This window comes from Battus philenor, unplaced genomic scaffold, assembly GCF_028537555.1.
Source record: "Battus philenor isolate CCGP_79_NKW_IND1 unplaced genomic scaffold, ilBatPhil1.0.hap1 SCAF_4, whole genome shotgun sequence".
NCBI classification, from domain to species: domain Eukaryota; kingdom Metazoa; phylum Arthropoda; class Insecta; order Lepidoptera; family Papilionidae; genus Battus; species Battus philenor.
This window is the reverse complement of record NW_027181704.1, coordinates 4,488,166-4,509,726: the sequence shown is the minus strand read 5'-3', so window position 1 is coordinate 4,509,726 and position 21,561 is coordinate 4,488,166. Positions and strand designations below refer to the sequence as shown.

The 21,561-nt window shown below is 32.6% G+C and overlaps 4 protein-coding genes across 4 annotated transcripts; 3 read left to right on the top strand and 1 right to left on the bottom strand.

The window, feature by feature from the left end:
• Window positions 1-1,298: 1,298 nt before the first annotated feature.
• On the top strand, window positions 1,299-8,739 carry LOC137928847 (trimethyllysine dioxygenase, mitochondrial-like). Its single transcript, XM_068771840.1, has 8 exons — window positions 1,299-1,525; window positions 1,600-1,699; window positions 2,852-2,964; window positions 3,702-3,922; window positions 6,076-6,251; window positions 7,181-7,405; window positions 7,565-7,698; window positions 8,526-8,739. The coding sequence occupies exons 1-8, from the start codon at window positions 1,432-1,434 to the stop codon at window positions 8,660-8,662; spliced, it is 1,200 nt and encodes a 399-aa protein (XP_068627941.1). The 5' UTR covers window positions 1,299-1,431; the 3' UTR covers window positions 8,663-8,739.
• A 1,133-nt stretch (window positions 8,740-9,872) lies between these two features.
• On the top strand, window positions 9,873-10,796 carry Polr1D (RNA polymerases I and III subunit AC2 l(2)37Cg; the record flags this gene model as incomplete). The annotated part of the gene is made up of 2 exons (XM_068771952.1): window positions 9,873-9,985; window positions 10,587-10,796. Coding segments are annotated over 2 exons (300 nt in total), but the record flags the coding sequence as incomplete, so codon positions are not given.
• A 2,662-nt stretch (window positions 10,797-13,458) lies between these two features.
• RpS2 (ribosomal protein S2) lies at window positions 13,459-14,879 on the top strand. Its single transcript, XM_068771445.1, has 3 exons — window positions 13,459-13,543; window positions 13,876-14,395; window positions 14,582-14,879. Exons 2-3 carry the CDS (start codon window positions 13,877-13,879, stop codon window positions 14,846-14,848), a joined length of 786 nt encoding a protein of 261 aa, XP_068627546.1. The 5' UTR covers window positions 13,459-13,543; window position 13,876; the 3' UTR covers window positions 14,849-14,879.
• A 2,846-nt stretch (window positions 14,880-17,725) lies between these two features.
• LOC137928571 (N(4)-(Beta-N-acetylglucosaminyl)-L-asparaginase-like) lies at window positions 17,726-21,414 on the bottom strand. Its single transcript, XM_068771444.1, has 6 exons — window positions 21,191-21,414; window positions 20,961-21,114; window positions 20,228-20,456; window positions 19,455-19,642; window positions 18,397-18,504; window positions 17,726-18,007 (listed from the first exon to the last, which is right to left on the bottom strand). Exons 1-6 carry the CDS (start codon window positions 21,306-21,308, stop codon window positions 17,776-17,778), a joined length of 1,029 nt encoding a protein of 342 aa, XP_068627545.1. The 5' UTR covers window positions 21,309-21,414; the 3' UTR covers window positions 17,726-17,775.
• Between the last annotated feature and the right edge of the window lie 147 nt (window positions 21,415-21,561).

The following is a 21,561-nucleotide window of genomic DNA, read 5'->3' as shown; positions in this document are numbered from 1 at the left end:
CAGTATATTATTTTCTTGCCTATCTCTTTAACTAAGCTCGGGACCGAACAAACCTAATTTTTTTCAGGCACTCATTATGATAATGCCCTATTTTCGTCGCTAAGCTGGGTGTCACAGGCTTCCACTTTGCACTGTTTTGACAGTTCTGTTTTACCCCAATGTTAAGATTAGATTTTTTTACGAGTGAGATTTTGTTAGATTAGCACCTAATTTTAAAGTGCCTTTATTACAACTGCTTCTTTGGCGGCCTTCATATGATTACTCATTGCTAAACCTTCAACAGTATTATTCTCAATGTTTTTTCTTTAAACTAACGCAAATTAACAATCTCGTTTTGCACATCAATACGGCGTTGCCAAATTACAGCGACTCTTTTTTTGTCTACTCTATTGTTCGAATGTAATTATAAACACTAGTGATACTGGTAATTTTGTTATTAAAACAATTATTTTAACATTTTTGTGGCTTTTCAGATGTAATGATCTATCTAACTATACGTTATTCCCCGTAATAATTAATAATTTACTAAAAAAGCTAATGTGATATATTTGTTAAAGGTGGGTAAAAGTAATGTGAAAAAATTATTAAATGAAATAAAACGATCCTGTCCTTCCCAAAGATGATTGATGATTCCCAATGATGGTATGAGAGGCCCCCAATAGCAGCGGCCATTAGAAAAACTATTTAAACGTTACGAAATAATAAAATTCATAGTTATATCGATCAACTTTTACATGTTTGTATTTATTTTAGTTCTACAGTCACCCTGTGACACAGATGAATAATTTTGTATAACACTTTGTATAAGAATTGTATGTGTTTAATAAATAAGTTGTAAATTATATCATTAATAAAGTATTAAGGCTATTCCATTACCTATGAGACATGATATTATTCGTTTCATTAACTCGATCAACAGTAAAATAATATGGTAATCAAGTGAAACAATATTTAATAAAAAAATAAAGATACGATATTAAAAGTTTAATTCATAAATTAAAATAATAGTTTTCTCCTTTTACCCATCCGATTTTTTATTTTTCTCGGCCAGTGATAGATTATTATCGATATAAAACATAACACAGAGTATATACAAGACTCTTATGAACAATATCAATCCATATGTTTAAAAAATTGTCTTTTGGTATTACAAAAATCGTGTAAAAAGTTCGACGCACGCTGAATGCAGAACGCAGCGAACCGGTCTTTTTGGATTAAGTATGTTCATTAGTGAACGACAAACGGCTAAAATAAAATTAATGAGGTTTTGATTAATTGATATCAATAATCTTTCACAGGTACTCAAACTTTGTATTTTTATGAAAATAAAATGTGAGACAAATATTTTATTTTACACATACATATGAAGACAGCGCAAATATACCAAATATAATAAAAACTTGGGGTCCTCGTATAATCGCCTGACCTCATATGATAGCTGCATTATTTATAATTATAACCAGCAATTGTCAAGTAGTTTTGTGTCAGATTATACCAGACTCTTGTGTTGCACCCAGAATGGAAGGTACGAAAATTGTTACATTTAGAGCAATTTAATTAAGATTTGTAATTTGTATTTAAGGCTTTATATGATTTTAGAAATTAAAAACGTGACTAATGACAATGGAGCAGTAACAATACACTTTTCTAATGATCAAATTATAGATTACGTATACATCTGGTTAAGAGACCATTGCAGGTAATACATTATTTTTAATTTGTAATTTAGATTTTAAATCTACTATCACTTCATTTTATAGCAATTGCAGTAATTCCTTCAATATTATAGTTTCCTTGATTCGGTGAAATTAATAATGTAAGGGCCAAACCTGACATTCTTAAGCGGGCGCACGAATGTACTTACTGTATAAAGTTCTAAGCTAAACACCGTCTTGCCTAATGAAGTTATTAACGGATAAATAATATTTGATGTTGAAAAATAAAAAACAAGTTTCGTAAAAGATATTGATTTCTGTTTTTGGCATAGAAAAATAAATAAACACCTTGCATTGTATGCAATGCTTGTTTCTTATGGTAATGACCTATCAAAATAGATACATAGCAAAGGCTTTACAATCTGTGGATTGAAATGCAATCTTCAAAAGATGATTGTAAAAGATTTATTGCTTTAAATAACTTAGACCCTAAACATCTGAGCGAAGTTATGAACAATTCAAATCAGACAAAATCATATAAATTATTAACTAAAGAAAGATTTGTTTTATAAATTTTATAGACAAATTCTAGAAATTTTATCATAGATATTTTAAAATTAAATTCGCAAGGAGGATTTTTGGGACTTTTAATATAAAACCTAATACGTTACCGTAACAATACCTAATGGGTTCAGAAGAAACAGAGATATAAACCTTAAAACTCCGTAAAACCTCGGGCAAAAAACGCTACTCTTTCTTATTTTGCGTTAAGTATGTACATAAATATTACAAGCTTTTCATTTTTTCATGTTTATTATAAAACTGAAAAATATATAACAGTTCCTCGCTAACGTATCTCTACGTTAATTAAAGCTAATGCAATTACATTATATTCATAAAAAGTTAAAAGTTATCTTTGTTATGAATATTTTTGTCTTAGTACTTATCTATAAAAGAAGTATAGTGTCACGGATATCAAAATGAAAACACAAAATGATTGCCATTTTATTGATTCAGAATATCATATCATATTTAATGTTTTATTATCAACCTTCAAGTACTGATATTGCGGCTTTCAAGTTTTATCTCGTCTAATGACCTCTTTGGCAATATGTATAAGAAAAACAAAACCTTTACACTCCTTTCTCAGATAATTTATATTTTATTAATTATAAATAACATTAAGTGTATTTCAGATGTTCTGTATGCTATCGTTCTGATACTCAACAAAGGATCCAGCATCTGTTTCACATACCTGATTCTGACATCTCCGATTTAAAATTTGATAAGGACCGCGTTTACATTACATGTTAGTACCAAATTGCATTTACGTAAAATCAGTCGTTGGTATATTTTAGATTGTCCATCAAGTTTCTCCAATGCCAGACTTAGTTACTCTAAATAGCTAAGTTTCATTTTTTAGTACATCATTTATTACAAAACATCTAAATGTATGTATAGATGTTTTTAATAAATTCAAAAACTCTTCTCATATTAACGATGTAATGGCTTTTCTATTTTTAACGAGATCTTTTTAAAAGACTTTCATTTTAAAATTGTAAACTGTTTATATTTTCCATGAATATTTTCCTTAATTGAAAATCATTTTATTAGACCCCTAATATTTTGTTAGAGAGCTGCTAAAATAGCTACGGTGCGTTACACGGATCGCGAGCCTCTGACCGACTATCCCTGGCTAGTTATTTTTTGGATAGATATCTAGATATAAATAATACTACTTTCTTCACTGCTTTTGACATTTCTTGTAAAAAGGGTAGTGATAAAAACGACAAAGCGAAACAACCAAACTAAGCATTCCGCAACTAGCTCGAGTTAAACCAACCGCACAATCAAATCAAACAATCTTACAAATGCTGCACCTTTTTTTAGAATATCTTCCACAGAGTTTACAGCTGATCGCAAACTTTATTTTCTTTTTAGTATTTTTAAAATGATAGTAACATTTATATCACTTTTAGCCTAAAAAGCAACTAATTATTGTCTTTTTAGTATAATTATGTAAATAATAATAAATATCTATTTTAGGGGATGACAACCACGAATCAGTTTACCAAGCCGATTTTTTAATTCAATTCGATTATAATAAGTGGATACTCAAACAAAGACACAATCCTGTTTTGTGGCAGGGTGATAAAATTGCTGAGAAAGTAGCAAAAACATCTTTCCAAGAATTCCTGAACTCCTCAGATACAGCACGATATGTATTTCAATCTCTTCTAGATTATGGCATTGCATTAATTGAAAATGTAAGTATTCTTTTTTCCGCTCATATACTCAAAAGGTTTTTTTTGGATTGACTCTTGTCTTTGTTATTTAGTTACACAGGGTGATTGGCTAAAGATGTCAAAGTCTTAAAAGGGTAAAAGGTACAGCATTAACTGTCGAATAGTGTATCTTATACCTTATCAAATAGTCAATGTTAGAAATAATAGATATGTGTAATAATACAGATAAGCGTAAAAAGCTTTCCAAAATTCGAATTACTACATATTAAATTGTTTTCTACATCTTTTCCTACAGACTATACTGCCTAAAGACATTAGCCTGTCGAATTTCAAATAAGACAAATAAGATCAATCACCTAAAGGTTTTACACCCATACATGAAGTATTATACGGTGAAATTATTGATGCTAGCCGGTTTCAAATGCAACACGACTATTTCATATATCACACAATATTCATACTAAAATTTAAACTGTTTCTGATTGAACGAATGGAAATAATTACGGCAAGATTAAATCATATTTCAGTAGCAATTCGAATTATAAATGATATATGAATGTGTGTTTAAACTTTTTTTAATTAAAGTATAATTGATTTACTTTTTATTTACGAATTTGTATTTCGTGTTTATAATTGTTACTGGCTACATTCTGCTCTCGATAAATATTGTCATCATTCCTGAAAAAAAAATGGTTACAATACGATTGTTTACATGGACTTAAAAGATTTTTTAGTAGTCTCGTAATTATGATTTCTAACGGTACTTTTAACAAATAGTCACTTGATAAGGCAATTATAAGCGTTGTTAACTCGACTAAAGAAGACAATGGAAAGTAACATGCCAGCATTAACTTCATACATGATTTTTTTTCACCTATCCCATGATTGCTATAATTACAATAAATCTAATATCATTTTCATCATAATGTCAATTGGATCTAATAACATCATTTTAAATAAAAACAATAAAACTTAAACTTTAAAAAGAAACGGAAAAATTAGTTTTCTTTCATTCACATACTCATTTAATGTTGAAATTCCCATCAATAAGCTATACCGCGCTCAAAGCTTTAATTAAACTTGTTGCCATAGTCTGCAACAGAAATGAAAGAGCTATTTATCCTCAGTCAATTCACAGACTATATGTTCTATTTCAAATGTTTTAAACGTTTTAGCAGTTCAATGTGAAGTTCAGCTTTAAAGTTATGTTTTAGTTTTAAACAATTTTCACTACTTCGCTAAGCTTATTGCAATTATTTTGGTGAAAATATAAAATAGTTCCGTTAATAATGTGATATCATTAGTACAGTTTCATTCAGATGAACACTAAAGTGGCCATGACGCACAGTTTGAACTTGATACTCTTGGTTTTACCGTTTACTTGGCTCCAGCACTGTGATTTTAGTTGTGTACCTCGTCTTACGTCTTACAGATAACAATTAGACACTATTAAATCAGCAAATAAAGCTCGTGAAGTATAATGTCTGAAGAAACTAGAGAACGTTTAATAGTATGGTTTAACTTCTTGATGTATTTATTGTACACGTTAAGATACATTTAATAAGTTTTACAATAATATACAAAAAAGTACAATGAACGGTCTTATCACACAAGGAAATCTTTTACAGACAATAATATCGAAAAGGTAAAAGAACTAATAATGGGTAGTTTACGTGTACAAAAGATACATATTTACAAACAAACGAACATAAACATACATACTTAATCATACATACATATGTATATAACATATATACTTATAATAAATAATATTAATATTTGAAATATAATACAATAATAAATAAAAACATCTAACTGACTATGATCAGTATTGGTTCGATCGCACTTGCTTCGGAAAGAAATAGAAGAAAAAAAAGAAATGAATATATTAAGATAGGATATTGAAAATATAAAGCTGCTTTTCCAGACGAACATTTGTAATAAATGTCCTCTTGATGTGACGTACTGTGCTTACTTTGTCGTCCATTCGAAGTCTCGTCTTATCATCAATCTTGCTTCATTCATTGATATCCGCTCATGGACGCCCACTAAAATTTACTATTTTATTGACGTTAAGCTCCTATAAAAAACAATCTTCCGGAATAAAATAATGCAATGTGAGAAAAAAATAACTACTTGATTACTAATCATTCCTTCAACATCTTAATTCGCAGGTGGAACCGACAGAGGCGGGTACTGAAAAAGTATGCAATGCTTTGGGAGGGATACAACACACGATGTACGGAACAACATGGATCGTGCATCAAAAATTCGAACACGCTGATGTAGCCTACACTGATATGTCATTAGCCTGTCATACAGACCTGACTTATTCCACAGAAGCCGCTGGGTAATTTTAAATAAAATTTAGAAAATATTACTACTGAAATCTACCAGGGCTAGGATGGGCATAAATCTATGAGTTTGAATTGACAATGAGGAGATCCTGAAAAACGAAGGTACCGGTCATAGCGGATTGGCAAGTTGAAGTGGCAGTAAGTAGGGCGCATGGGCCCCAACGAACTGGAGTGGGGAAGATGGAACAACCAGCGCTACATCCACTTACAAGGTATACAGAAAACTTCATTAAGGTCGTCAGTAGACATTAGATGCAAGCCCCTTCCAACTGCTGTTACTGAAAATCTATAGGTGTGGCCTATGTCTAGCAGTCAACCTCCTACTGCTAAAACGATGATGATCATGAGTTTCCAGTTATATTCATTCAACCTACAACAATTCACTACTTTTCTTATGTTCGAACCGCTATTTTGACGGCGTCGGTTTAGTCAGAAAGAGTACATTTTACATCTCTTTCTCCCATACATGGCCTCCACCAATGTGACCAAAGACAACTTATAAGCAAAGTTTGAAAACCACAATAATGTCGACAAAATAAGATCGCTATCGACTTTCTTCATTTCAAACATATGTATTGTTAATGGGCACTTATTTAGTACATTTTCAGATTTTTCAATGTAAACTTTACAAAGTTTACGTTGCAAAATCTGAAAATGTACTAAATTAATATAAATTTCTTTTCTCTAGATTAGACTATTTTTCTTTAGAAATAAATCATGATGAAACAGACAAATATGCATCGAGTTATGGCCCTCTTAAAGACCGGTGCCCGAATTGGAAGAATATGAAATAGTTTTTCAGTAAAACTTTTGAGCAAAGATAGGTGTTGTCACCTCAAGGTTCAAGGTTCCTCTTCCTGATGTTGCAAAAAACTTTGTAAAAATAAGACCTACTTATTAAAACTGTTTATTTTGATACCAGTTTACAGATCTTTCAAAGTCTCGGACACACGGAAGGAAGCGGCGGTGAGAATTTTTTAGTTGACGGCTTTTATTGCGCTCAACGCTTGAAGAAAGAATTTCCCGAAGACTACAAATTTCTTACGAATTTCGATGTAGATTTTGAGTACATTGAAAAAGGTCATAACCAGAGACATTCGGCCCCCGTCATTACTGTCGATAAAATGGATGAAATTAAACAGATAAGGTAATATGTGGTCTGGTGAAGATGCTTTATTTATATATATATATATATATATATATATATATATATATATATATATATATATATATATATATATGTGTGTGTGTGAGAAATTATACGCGAAGGAATTATAAAGTAATAATTTAAAATTTGTAATTTTAGGTTTAATAATTACGATCGTGCATCGATGGCTTTCTCGAATCGTGAAGACTGTAGAGCTTATTATCGGTCTCTAAAAAATTTATTGAAATATTTTGAGGATCCTTCAAATCAATGGAAAATAAAACTTAAACCAGGTACAATACATGATTGGTTTTTGGTTAAAAAGTATGACGTTTACTATACTTTAGATTTGACGTTGTCCTCAAGAATTTGTATTGGACATTAAGGCATTTCAACAGATATTTGTTAAAAATCAAAATAATCTTGATAGCGTAGGTGTTTGCATTAATAGAAAACACTCTTAACACTACACAGACTGAAATGAAATGTTATTGCAATACTTATCCTCGATTAATTAATATAAGGTCACTTATAAGAATGTATTTACCCAAAGTATAAGAGTTCGCTAATTATGGAAATCAGTCTTTGAAAACTTTGCGAATGGGCGAGTGAGAATAGAAATTATACTGACATACGCGAGTGAAAAGAAAAATTACACCTATTCGTGCGCAAGAAAACTCCGAAAATAGTCACAAATGTTATTTTATCTATTATTAACTTACTTAAACAGCCTCCATAGTTTGTTACAACAATTACTTCCCATCTCTCGGATCTCTGATAATGATAGTCAGCATTAATACCAATTATCAACCACCTACTTTAATAATTAATTATGAAATGGATATAAGACTGTTGAAGAATAAGAATTAGGCGAAGAAATTCCAACAAATACAACTTATTCTTTTTAATATTCATTAATTTATGTATACGCTACCGCTTCCTAACAATCATATAAACTCTACTATAATTTAGACTAAACCAACTTAAGCACGCGTAAATTATATGTATATGCTTTATTTATGACAGCTTTCAGTTCTACGTCAGAAAGAGGTGCCACAATGCTGCTGCATATATGTTCTTCGCGGTATGTTAAAAGGATGTCAATATACTTTTTTTGCAGGCACCGTTCTCGCACTGGACAATTTTCGTATTCTTCATGGCAGAACAAGTTACACTGGCAACCGCGTACTCTGTGGTAGTTATGTATCGCGTACAGATTGGTTGGATCGGGCCCGTACCTTAGGTCTCATCGACTAACTTTTACATTTAAAATTGTTAACACGCATAAAGGTAATAAATATTAATTAAAAATTTGTAATCCATTAGTAAAAAAAAATATATACCACTTAATTATAAAGATTTTCTTTTTTACGCTCAATAATCTTGCGTTTTATTAAACTGTTCCTGCAATGGTTAATCAGTGAGTCCAGACCGACGACGCATTTAAAGTGATAAGAGAATAATCGTCTTGTTGTCAGACAAACTTTTCGAATATCGTCTAAAGTGGTCCTGTTGCACTGACTGACAAACATCGCCACAATGAGCCACTCATAGGCGCGACCGTGGAAACCATCACGATATTATTCCCACAGATGTATATTTCAAATATTTTAACACAATAGTCTTTAATTTCAATTAGGTTAGAGAAACTAAATATCTAAAAAGTTCTCGAATCCCGTAAAATCATAAAATATATGTTTATTCAATAGATAATTATAGAAAGTTAGTTATTATTCTAAATATATTGAAACATAAAATGACTGATGAAGTGACACACATTACAATGTGTGAATAACAAAAGTGATAACATATCCTGATTGTGGGTATGCCTAACGCTCGTGTACGGTATTAAAAAAATGAAAATATATATATAATATATATATAATACAAATAATGACTTCTAACCTTGCTTTTTATTAGCTACTTATTATTTTAGGTACGTATTTCTATATTTTAATATTATTATTTTTGAATAACTAGGCTCTGAGTCCTATAATATTCCATATTTTTAATATTTATAAATTAGTGTCATGATGAAGTCTAATAATAAGGTCACTAATAATATGCTACTTTATTATTTGTGCTATTTTTATAGTGTCAATTAATAAGAAAATATTATTTTAATTCTAACATTTTAACGAAATTTAAAGTATGGCTGTGTGGGTCTAACTCTTTTGCCTTTTCTTTTAACAAAAAAAGAAATCTAGGAAAACATAACCTTATAATCTGAATTGCACATAAATACACCACTAAACTTGGACAATTCCTAACAATTTTAATTTCAAAATTAATTTAGAAAGAAAAACAACTTAAACACTAACATATATATAAGTTCAGCAGTGTACAAACAAAATGAAAATATCTGAAGTAAATAAAAATATCATTTGTTGTTGATAATTTTGTGTATTAAAGACATAGTTTCTTAAATCCTTCAACCTATCCATAACCATAGAACTGAAAATGAACTCTTAATTCACAGCTGCCAGGAGACGAGGAATCTGGGCTGACTTGCCGGACATACGTATTCCAAGATGAGAGTCACACTTTAGGCAATTCTTTAAAATGTATTATTAATAGATAGTAAGTATCACAATTTACATTTTCGTTGAATTTGTTTCTCCCCTTAGTTAGTTTTTTAAACCACTTTCATCTGGCATCACATAATATAAATAATTTTCGCATAAACATTGACATACATAATTAAAGAGACACATATACGCCTGTTAAATATTAACACCATTTTTTTGCTTTGCAATAATAATAAAAAAAAGAAATGTGTTTGTATGTTTAAGTTTAAAGACCTCTAGTAAACTCCTGTCAGTAATACAAGAAAGACTTGCAAGTTACTAAATAATGATAGAGTATACATTGACACTATTTTGATGGCATAACTTCAGTTGATTTATATAAAATAATCAAATACAGTTTTATCATCATATCAGCCAATAGATACCCACTGCTAGGCATTCATTGCCATCCCCAAAGCTACAATCACCAATGTTATGGTGCCCGCATCTAGCGACTTCTTGCAAATATATTTGAGTTAACACACATGATTTCTTGTGTTTTATCAGAGAACTGATGATGTTTTAATGTGTATGTTTTGGAAGCTTAGAAGTTGCTTTATAAGTTTTATTTATACTTCAGATAGACAGTCTTAAAAATCATTTTTTTTTTCCAGTGAAGATGTTGATTTTTGTGGATACACAGTGCCTCATCCTGCAGAATCAAAAATGCATTTTAGAATACAAACAAAAGAAACACCTGCACTAGAAATCTTAAAAAGGGGACTCAAAGATTTACAAAAAGTCTGTGACCATACAATAGAACTATTTGAAAAAGAAGTAAAAGAGTTTAATAAAACTTAGACATATTTTTGTTGTTAATTTATATTATATTTTATACTATTTTTTAAGTTGGTTATATAACTTTGTACAGTAAGTTTGTAAAAAAAAGAACAATAAATTGTTGTAAAAATATCTAAAAAAAAGTATGACATGCTGCAGTTAGTGTCTTAGATTTGTCAGCTTCATACTAAATCCTTAAATAGTAAATTAAAAGCAGATTAATATTATTAAGACATCTATGACAAATTATCAAGTTGCCACTTCCTCATTAAAATGTTAAATGCAAATTGATTTATATTTAACTGTTCATGGGTAGTGAGTCTTTCTAGCTTTCTCAACTTCATAGCACTAAAAACATGTGGATCCTAATAAATTAAAAACAAAACCTATGTTCAGATGTGAAGTCTGATGTCTTGTATAGACTGTAACATCTACTCAGTTGTCAAAAAGAGGTGTTAAACTCTTCTAAAGACCATAAGTTTTATTAATATCTAAGCTAGCAGATGATTGGTCTAAGTCACGGAGAGTCTTTACTTGATATGGTTGTTGTCAGGGCTCTCAGAGATTTTAGACTATGACATGAGCTGACTCCAAAAAGTCTTACCCAGCTTAGATGTAAAACAAGGCCCAATGCTATCAGCTCTCTATCACAGCCAACTCGGTAAAGCTTTATTTATTAGAGATTTTCTACCAGTTAACTGTCTCGCCAGTGCAAAGATAAATTTAAAAAAGCCTTCATTAATTTGTCTTTGATGTACCAATTCATTTATGTCTGTGAATTCAAAAAACTTTCATTTGCCTCAAATAACGTGTAGCAGACTTTATTTTGACTAATGAAATAAGATTTGTAATTTCTCATTTGATATGAACTAGGTCATGGAGCATAAGAGAAAAATTCCTAAAAGGCTAAAATATAATTATACGACATTCACTGAAGCTAGCTAAGAACTTGGCGGCCTCCCAATTCAGTGAAATAATAATATGTGTGGAACAAGCATAGGCTTGTATGAGTCCTCCAGGTTCATGCAATGCAATAAGGGTCTGGTTCTAAAAAAATTATTCCCCTTATTCTCTCTGGATCAGAGATTATTGTGTATTAAAATTACTTAGGCATGTTATATGACTTATGTTGTTGTACTAATAGTGTTTCCACAAAAGGGACACGTGCCAAATCTACTCTTACTCATCTCTACATTAATTCTCCAAGTGATCCAGGTGGATCCCAGAGGTCAGATGCTCGATGTGAGTCTATGTTTTACGTACGCGCGTGGGTAAAAAATTGATGTTCACAATTCATAAGAGTGCTTTCGATTTTGAAGAACTAAAATGTTGGCTTGACTTTACTTATCAATGTAGGCAGATATCTTAAGAAGCTCAAGTATAGTTACTAAAATATATTACGAATTAATTTTCAACTGCCTCAGACTTTCCAAAATGCATAAATACCAAAGACAGATCTAGTCAAACTGTTAGGTATTACATCATATATCATCAAAACTTTGGTTTGTTTATTGAGTCCAAAGCTAAATTAGTTGCCAAAAAGCTGAGTATTCTGGAGAAGATTCGGCCGTATTTTACATCAGGGCAGCTCTTAAGTCTGTATTTAAAACAAGTCCGGTTATGTGTAGAATATTTTAGCCATAGATGGACCGGCGAAGTATCAGTTCGAAGCTTTGGAATCGATAGAAAGAGAAGCGAAGCTGATTGATAACGATGCTTTAAGAAGCGCTAAGCTTCAAATTTTGAAGCATCGGCTAAAAGTTGCCAGTTTATCGTTATTTTACAGACCGCATTTTGGAGAATGTGCAGCGGAATGTCACCAAATAATTCATCTTTCTTTCATCGGACAACAAGTCGCACGGATTCATGGCATCCGTTGAATTTCCTTCCACCAGCACTAAGCGTTTTGCTAATACTTTTATAGTGTGAACAGCCAAGAAACAACATACCGGCGTCATTGTTTCCAGCCAATTATAACTTAGAGTCTTTAAAACAAGAGTTAATAGGTTTCTTCTAAACAAGCATCTGCCATCGTAGACCTAGTCATTGCTTAACAATAAGAAAGACAGCAGTCAAATGTTTCGCCCATAAAGAACAATGAAAAAAAAACACGCTTTGCTTTTCTTCGGAATTATGTAACCTTTGAAAGTGGTCTATAAAAAAAAAAGTCTGGGAACCTCTGATGTAGATTTATCAATGTTATATGTAACACTACAATAGTCACACAAAATGAATGAATGTAGCCTGTTTGATGTAGAAATTCCGACATAATTGTTATCTACAGTTTTAGATCATTATTCAGTTTTCATTGCTTTTGTTCTGTTATTATTGTTGAAAATTTAAGGCAAAGTAATATATGTGGGTTATATGACCTCTGAATATATTAGCACGGATGGCTCGACAGAATCTGTTAAACCTTTTAAAATCTCACTTCAAATGAATAAAAAACTATTACCGCAGAAAATAATTCTGAAAATGCAAATAAAATTATTTCCTCGGAATATCTTCACTGCCTTTATTTTTTATCAACACTATATATTATTATTATATTCTTTAGTTATAATATACTTGCAGGATAAAAATATGAAAAATTTAAAGACTTCATCTCCATCTTTGTGTAAGAAAAATTTCAAATAAAGGATCTCTGTAAATTAAAAAAGATATATCAAGCAATTACAATATCGATATTTATTCGATGTGTTAATATTAATCGATATCAACGTACACTAGATTGCTCAGTGTGCAATCGGCCATTTTGTATTTGACCGTCCTACTGTTAGCACAGTTCTACGTAAGTCTAAAAGTTTCCTAAATATTTAGCTCTTATAATGTAAATTTTAATTGCTGTAGTAGTATAAGCTAATAGTATTTTTTTTTAAATATTTGTTATAAAATAGTCGTCAATATTATGTGATTTTTAGTATCAAGTTAATATAAATCTAACCTCAACAACACGTGCCCACGCCATTTCATGATGAAACATTAGTACAAATTCATTCGTGGTATCTACTATAGTGCTTTAAGTACAGTGATAGCCTTTAACGCGTCTGACTGTTAAATAATATTATATTTTATATTATGTATTATCGAAAGATTTTAACAGTAATTGCAAATTCTTTACAGAATGGCGGACGCAGCTCCAGCCGGTGGACGTGGCGGTTTCCGCGGAGGCTTTGGTTCTCGAGGTGGTGATAGAGGCCGTGGAGGACCGCGTGGCCGCGGACGTGGTCGTGGACGCGGCCGTGGTCGCGGTAAGGAAGACCAAAAAGAATGGGTGCCTGTTACCAAGCTGGGACGCCTGGTTCGCGAAGGCAAAATTGACAAGCTCGAAAGCATTTACCTGTTTTCTCTGCCCATAAAGGAATTTGAAATTATTGATTTCTTCCTTGGTGCATCTTTGAACGACGAAGTTCTTAAGATCATGCCGGTACAGAAACAAACTCGTGCCGGTCAACGTACCCGTTTCAAGGCATTCGTTGCCATTGGTGACAACAATGGTCACATTGGTCTGGGAGTGAAATGCAGCAAAGAAGTGGCAACGGCTATTAGAGGCGCCATCATTCTCGCCAAATTGTCTGTGCTTCCTGTGCGCAGAGGATATTGGGGCAACAAGATCGGAAAACCACATACTGTACCCTGCAAGGTAAGCCATTGTTTTATTTATAAACATTACCTTATTTCAATATTAATATGATGAAACCAAAATCATTTCATTCGTGGTATCCTCTTGAGGTCAGTCCAATGAAGTTCTTTATGCGTCTGATTCTAGATTTTTAAAACAGTTATAAATGTTATTCTTTCCACATGCTAAAATTTTTGTTTGTTGTAGGTTACTGGCAAGTGTGGATCTGTCACAGTAAGGCTCATCCCTGCTCCTCGTGGTACAGGAATTGTGTCAGCTCCAGTTCCAAAGAAACTTCTTCAAATGGCTGGAGTGCAAGATTGCTATACCTCTGCTCGTGGTTCAACTGGCACGTTGGGCAACTTTGCTAAAGCTACATATGCTGCCATTGCCAAGACCTATGCCTACTTGACACCTGATCTATGGCGCGATATTCCATTGACTAAATCACCATATTCTGAATTGAAAGTCTAAAATGACACAAAATAAAATTTCTCAAGTTTAACGAGTTTTTAATGTCTTCCTAACATTACAATTTTTACCTATAGAAAGTTATCAATATTTAATATCTTACAGATACACAATTACTACCAGTATGATATTCTTTATAATGGTTTGGTCTTTATAATTGGTTCTTTGGTTGGTTTAATTGAATTTATAAGATTTGTTATTACTCAATCTGAGAAAAATATTCTATTTGTATTCAAGCTAATGGAAAAAAAATTAACTCGTTTTTAAATTGAAGATAAAACTGTTTTTCTATGTTATTTCAAATTGATAATTTTTTTATCCTTTTACTTAATGTTTCTATTACATTTATAATTATAAACAAACTGGATGATATGTAACAGCGTAATTTTTCGTGAGCTGCTATTTAAAACACGCCAACGAATATTTTTTTAACAAAAATTGTATGACAAAAGTACAAAATATGTGTATTGAAGTTAGATGTAATGGCACACGTATATGACAGCACTCCAAATAATACATAAGATGCCGCTTAGTGGATGTCGAAATGATCGGTGTTTGGATTTCGCTGACTTTACGGTGGAGTAATAATAATTATTCACACCAGTAATTTGTTTCGATTTCCCAGGAGCTATATAAATATATAGGTTATATAAATTTAAATACTCTGCAATCAATCAGAGCCAAAATTAATAGTTCGGAGCCCCGCATGTGGCTCGCAAGCCGCAGTTTGGCCAATATAATATACATATGCATAATTCGTTGTTAAAGTTATGATGATTCTTCCGCCAATAAGTCTCGAACCTTCTTTTTTAACATGTACCGATTTGCTGACTAATTTCAAGGGGAAATTTATTCCGAAGCAGAGTGCTTTGGACAAGAATGAAGTCAGATTTGTGGAAAGAAAGTAGTAAAAGATTATTAAATGAGCGTAGATTTCAGATTGTTTGAGTCGTGAATTGCGAGTACGGAGTTAAGTAAGAAAGCGAAGTGTTAAACATAGGCTAGTAATAGAGAGTAATGAAAGCACGCAATTTCTCCGCTTGCGAATGATTAACCATTTAAGATCCGAACGACGAGCCGAGACATGGTCGTATTTCCGTAAGTATATGTACACTCCTAGAATTTATTGATGTGTTACTTGTATTTTTAAAATTATAATTGTAACTGCCATTGCCTATGTAAAAAAATATGCAATTCCTCCTGACACAAACAGTAGTTAATAAAAGAAAAGGCGAAAGAACTCATTCCTGAAGAGTGATTTTCGCGCAAAACACTTGCACTCATCAAGCGCACCGTATCCCTGAGCACATACTTGCCAAGAGAATGAAGGGATGCCCGAGATATTTTCCTTGACTTGACTAAAGCGTTCGACAAAGTCTGTAACGGAGTCCGTATACAAGCTATCCGATTCCGGTATGGCGGACAGTCTTGTATACATAATACAAGATTTTTTGAGTGTTTGAAAATTTCATTATCGCTTCGAGGGAGTCTGCTCCTGGCTACGCTCAATCCAGGCGCGTGACTTTAAGGATGGGTCCTCGGACCGTTTCTTCCCAACGTTCTACACCATCGACTGTCTGTTCTGTACGACCCTCGTGTAAAGCTTGCCTTATTCGCAGGCTACTTCTACATTTATAGCTCTAGTGTCGCAACTGGCGCCATCACCAACCGCCAAAGCACCCGCCTCTATCTGTTGCTAACCAGCAGGAGTAGTGTCATTGTCAAATAAAGTAACACTATGATGCTGTAATCCAATCTATCCTCACGTGCGCCAGCCCTTGCACTTGCTAATCCGCGCGTCATCACAAATTCAGGTCGTACAGAACAGACTCATGTTTAACCTGTCAGCTGCCCAGTGACATATATGTCCATCTGGGTCAGATCTTCCTGAAATAAAGTAGGCTGGATGTACTACAGATCACAGGAATATAAACAATAATATTTCATTTATCATTAAAAAAATTCGTTCAATATTGACAGGCGCTATGTTGCGGCATACGAAGGGTTAACGAACAACTGCCCGTTTCCTAGGATATAAATTCATTACTTTGACTCTGCCGCTCAATGCACAAATTTATTGATTGTAGGTGGCGGCATTTTCGGCGTCGCATTGTCTTCCTGAGACAGAGACGTGGACTCCAGTTTTCAGAGGACAATAAAACAAATCACAAGCACTGCTGACCGTCATCGTCGCTGTTCGAAAACTAACCGGACGTCGGAAACGAGGCCTTATGGCATACCTCAGGAGTCGTCAGCAAACCGTACTACATAAGCATTTTTGAAATTTGTTTCGCCCCTTCCCCTACCACTAACGCTTTTGAGGTGGTAATATTGTTATTAGTAACTAACCAAGTCAATATTCGATTCTCTCCGACGCCAATGAATCAGAATTCTCAACGGGTATTATCAACGAGTCCTAAGCCGGGTATCTTTCGTGGGGGTACTTGCGCTTCGTTACCTTAAAAGAAGTCCAAGACTAGGCGCCTTCTGTTACCTGCTGCTTCGAACAAGAACAGAATCTACTAATGTCTTTGGCAGCAGTCAGAACCCGAATAACGGTTTTTCTGTAAAGTATGTCGACAGAAACTACATTACTTTCCGGTCCCCCTAATATTAACGAGATCGAATCAGGAATGCGAAGATACATAGGCGAATGAAAATAACCAACATTGCCCGGGGAATTGTCAACTTGCCGTTGGGGCTTTAATGTTCTGGAAAGGACACCAACGGCCCGCAAGAGCAACGGAGGAAGTCCTCCCACATGGTTGTGAGATGATCTTGTTAATGCACCCTACCACCAACCCAACCGAAATAATGAAAGTCGTCCCGGTCTTAATTACCTTCCACGTATCTTACCTTTTAATTTTAAAAAGACAAAAAAACACTACAGTGTAATATAATTAGAAAGATTTTTAATATTTTCAAATATTTTATAAACAATCGACTTTATGCAATTTATATACTTCATGTGTATTATCATACACCACAAAAGGAAACGGCATGCCCCCAAGGCCATGACATGCGGCGCCGAAATCACCATCTTTATTGATGGCTATAACAGCTCCCATTAAATCAGGGTAATGTTTTGTTATCCTTCTTATGGCTGTTTGAGCTGCATCTGTTGGTGATGAATTTCGACGCATCTCTTCCACTGCTAGGAAACTGGAAAAACGTATAATGCACATAAAATTATAATGTTAGCCGACTCCTTTCAATTGCTTTATTTATGTCTTTGTTATATATAAAAAAAAAAGTTTCCAAAAAGTAGTATATATATATATATTACATAGTATTATCATTTGCACGCATGTACAGACTCGACACGATACCTCTGAAACCATGAGACTTAAAATTGAGTCAGAATATTTGTGTTGCCATGTAGTGGTCAGCTAAGAATGGATTTCGCGTAACTTCTTATGTATATATAATATTTATACTCATATATATGTCCAAGTTCGTCATTCATTACCATAAGGAAGTCCATAACAAGTTGGGAACCTATGATCTATAGACTTGTTTAAATGCCTCGAATATTTAGATAAAAATATTACCTGGGCAAAAATCTCAACATCACATCTCCATCTCCGGTAGCCGTCGCTGCACCCACTTCATTGTCAGCATAAGCGCCAGATCCTGGTATTGGGGAGTCACCTACCCTTCTGTTAGCAGAGAAATCAAGAAATTAATGCAATACAATTGAATTTTGATATAGTAATTCATCATCATGTCAGCCAATAGATGTCTACTGCAAGGCATATGCCTCTCCCAAACATAGCCAAAATGACCAGTCTTCATCCAGCGACTCCCCGCGTCCCTACTCACACCATATTAACCAGCTCTTGGTTGCCGCTCGAGAACCTTTCAACCGAACAGCCGTCAGGTGAGCGATATGCTCCGCTCACTGCCACTTAAGTCAACAATTTTTGGAGCTATGTAGCCTTGGGTCTTCTGCGGATCTCCATATTTAAAATTCAGTCTGCAGCAAAACTGCAAGCAAAGCCATATTTCCATAGAAGTCTCGGTAATCTTGATATCATAATTAAAAATTATTTAGTTCCAAATCTTAAACGTTAATATTTCAATTGTTTTTAGTAAATTCATTGTTTTCTTGTTGTTGATTGTTAGTACTTTCTTTTATAATTTACACACCTCTTTGTGTACACCCAAAGAGCCTCCTGTAGCTTATGTATATCTCGATGTTACAACCCATCCTTCTAAAAAAATTCATCATTTAGGTTCCCTAGCGAGTTAATTCATAATATCTTTCCATTTATGCCAAAGACCTTATATTAACTGACCCTAATTTTTTTTAAATTGTTATTTACATCATTTATGCTTGCTTGGGTGTTATTTGTTGTGTATTCTCTTGTACATTTATTTATTTGACGTTGTGTTGTTGATTTGGACCAGAGGTCCCGAGAAATTTTTTCCTTATAGCACTTTCAAAACTTCCATTCATATCCAGAAAAATAATACACCAAAGCTCCAGAGTGAGGCCTTCAGCCTAAATATTGTAAAAATTAGACCAAAAGTTCTTTGGTTCATCTAGAACTCATTAGAAACTAAGCATTTAGATAGTTGGTGAATTGTGATATATTTGGATACATACCCAGGTATTTTAAATTTAGCACCATTAGTTGATGTTCCTGCAGCTATATCGCCGTTTTTATCTATTGCCACCATACCAATAGTATCATGATTAAATCTATCAATAAGTCGAGTTTTGAATTTAGATGTCGAGTGTTTAGTTTTATGATGATATGGTCCACAATTGCTATTGGGATTTGGTTTGACATTCTGAAATGAGATAACAGTGATATATTTATTGAAGTGTTTATCCTAGATATATAATCTTAAGTGTACTTATACATATTCAGTTTTAAAATATTAGAAAAGTCCTGCAAAAATTATAACATGATAAATCCAACTATTAAGTTGGATATTTATATTGATACATTAGTATATTATTGATTATAGGTGTAAAAACTTTAAAGGGGTGAATATGTAGTTCATTTGCTAAGAATTAATGGAAGGTATATCCTATCTAAAAATCAACGGTTTCAGAAATAATGTAGAGATAATATAGTAAGAAATAGCATTATCAATTCAATTTGAATTCCTACATAATAAAATTAATTATTATTTGCTATCTGTCCCTTCAGACTTTGTACCAACAGAAGTTATTAACCTGTAACTTTTGAATAAAAATATAAATTTATTCATTATATTTTAGAGACTATGTGATGGGCAACATGTGAACAAGATTTATAGCTAATTGACTGCAAATAAGCTCAACATTGACTGCTTTTACACCTACAGATAATCACAATTTATATTATAAAGATATGCCAGTATTTTATTTTATTTTATCTAAATAATTACCATCCAAAAATTAGGCTGGCAGTTATTTTCATTTGCCCAAATAGACCAAATCTTTTTAGACTCCGGAGTGGTAAGAGACTCTTCATGAAAACCCATTTGTGTTGCAAATTGAGTTGCTTGACTCCCGACTAGAATAGAATGCTTTGTATTTTCTAACACATGTCTTGCAACGCCTATTGCATTTTTTATTTTGCGAAGTGCCCCCACAGCTCCGACATTGATTGTCCTTCTGTGTGCAAAATAATAGAAAGAAAACATGATTAAATCTTAATTTTTTTGTGATTATATTGTAAAAATAATTTATATATTAAGAAATAATAAACAAGAATAACTTAATATTTTGTAGGTAAAATATCTAGCAGACATTATAAGTTGATTAAGCAAATAGTTATCTGAAATTCATATTTTTAGCCATGATAAGATGAGAAGGATATTAAAGAGACAAATTGAAATCTAGGAGGAAGAAGTTTATCCAGCAGTGTCAATCCTCAGGCTGAAACAATGATGATGGTGAATTTATACAGCCTCTATTAAATTCTACAATTAATTATTCGTTCGACTACAATTATAAAAATTCCTAATCACTAATATCATTCAAATCTTAAAATAATAAAATTTTATTTTCACTTAATGACAAGAAAACTGCTTCAAGATAAACACATTTTAATAACATCACATATTTATCTTATCGTTATAGTTTTATTCTGTATATTAAAAACGAAAAAAAAAATACCCATCCATTAATAGAGCATCCAAGGTTGTCTCACCATCTTCATCTGGACTTCCTCCATAGCCAACTGTTCCATCACACTGTTGTTCCTCGCATACTGAAGCGCCTCCCTCTATAGCATCCAAAGCCGTACCACCGTCCTTTAATATTTCCCAAGCTATAATTAAAAAGATAAATAAAATTCTGGAAGTATATCGTCTTACCAATATTTAAAATAAATTAATGTGAATTACCGGCTACCGTCGCATTAACAAAATTCCAAGTTGTTATAACTATAGGTTTACTAGGCATAGAAATATTAATAGTGTTTAAAAATATTAAAGAAACTATAAACAGATATTTAGTAATCATTTTAATTTTTAAACAAATTATTCAAGAAATACTTTTATAACAAAACACCGTTAATCAGTGTCATTTACACGGTATAGTAAAGTAGTAAAGTTTACGATAACAATTTTTACGACCATTACCAGTTAATATAATTAGTAATATGCATTATTTTATTACTCCGATACTTTGAACAATGATAACATAGATGCTTGCTATTATTATATGAAAAATGATATGCCAGTGTAATAGTATTACTATATATCAAAAACAAAAG

Excerpts from the sequence above, each read along its gene's own strand:
- LOC137928571 (XM_068771444.1), bottom strand. The coding sequence starts at position 21,308 with ATGATTACTAAATATCTGTTTATAGTTTCTTTAATATTTTTAAACACT. Across the intron at positions 19,643-20,227 it reads GCCAGCCTAATTTTTGGATG|AATGTCAAACCAAATCCCAA; the intron begins GTAATTATTTAG and ends ATCTCATTTCAG. Across the intron at positions 18,505-19,454 it reads GCTAAATTTAAAATACCTGG|AAGGGTAGGTGACTCCCCAA; the intron begins GTATGTATCCAA and ends CTCTGCTAACAG.
- LOC137928847 (XM_068771840.1), top strand. The coding sequence starts at position 1,432 with ATGATAGCTGCATTATTTATAATTATAACCAGCAATTGTCAAGTAGTT. Across the intron at positions 1,526-1,599 it reads TGTTGCACCCAGAATGGAAG|AAATTAAAAACGTGACTAAT; the intron begins GTACGAAAATTG and ends ATATGATTTTAG. Across the intron at positions 7,699-8,525 it reads GAAAATAAAACTTAAACCAG|GCACCGTTCTCGCACTGGAC; the intron begins GTACAATACATG and ends CTTTTTTTGCAG.
- RpS2 (XM_068771445.1), top strand. The coding sequence starts at position 13,877 with ATGGCGGACGCAGCTCCAGCCGGTGGACGTGGCGGTTTCCGCGGAGGC. Across the intron at positions 14,396-14,581 it reads CACATACTGTACCCTGCAAG|GTTACTGGCAAGTGTGGATC; the intron begins GTAAGCCATTGT and ends TGTTTGTTGTAG.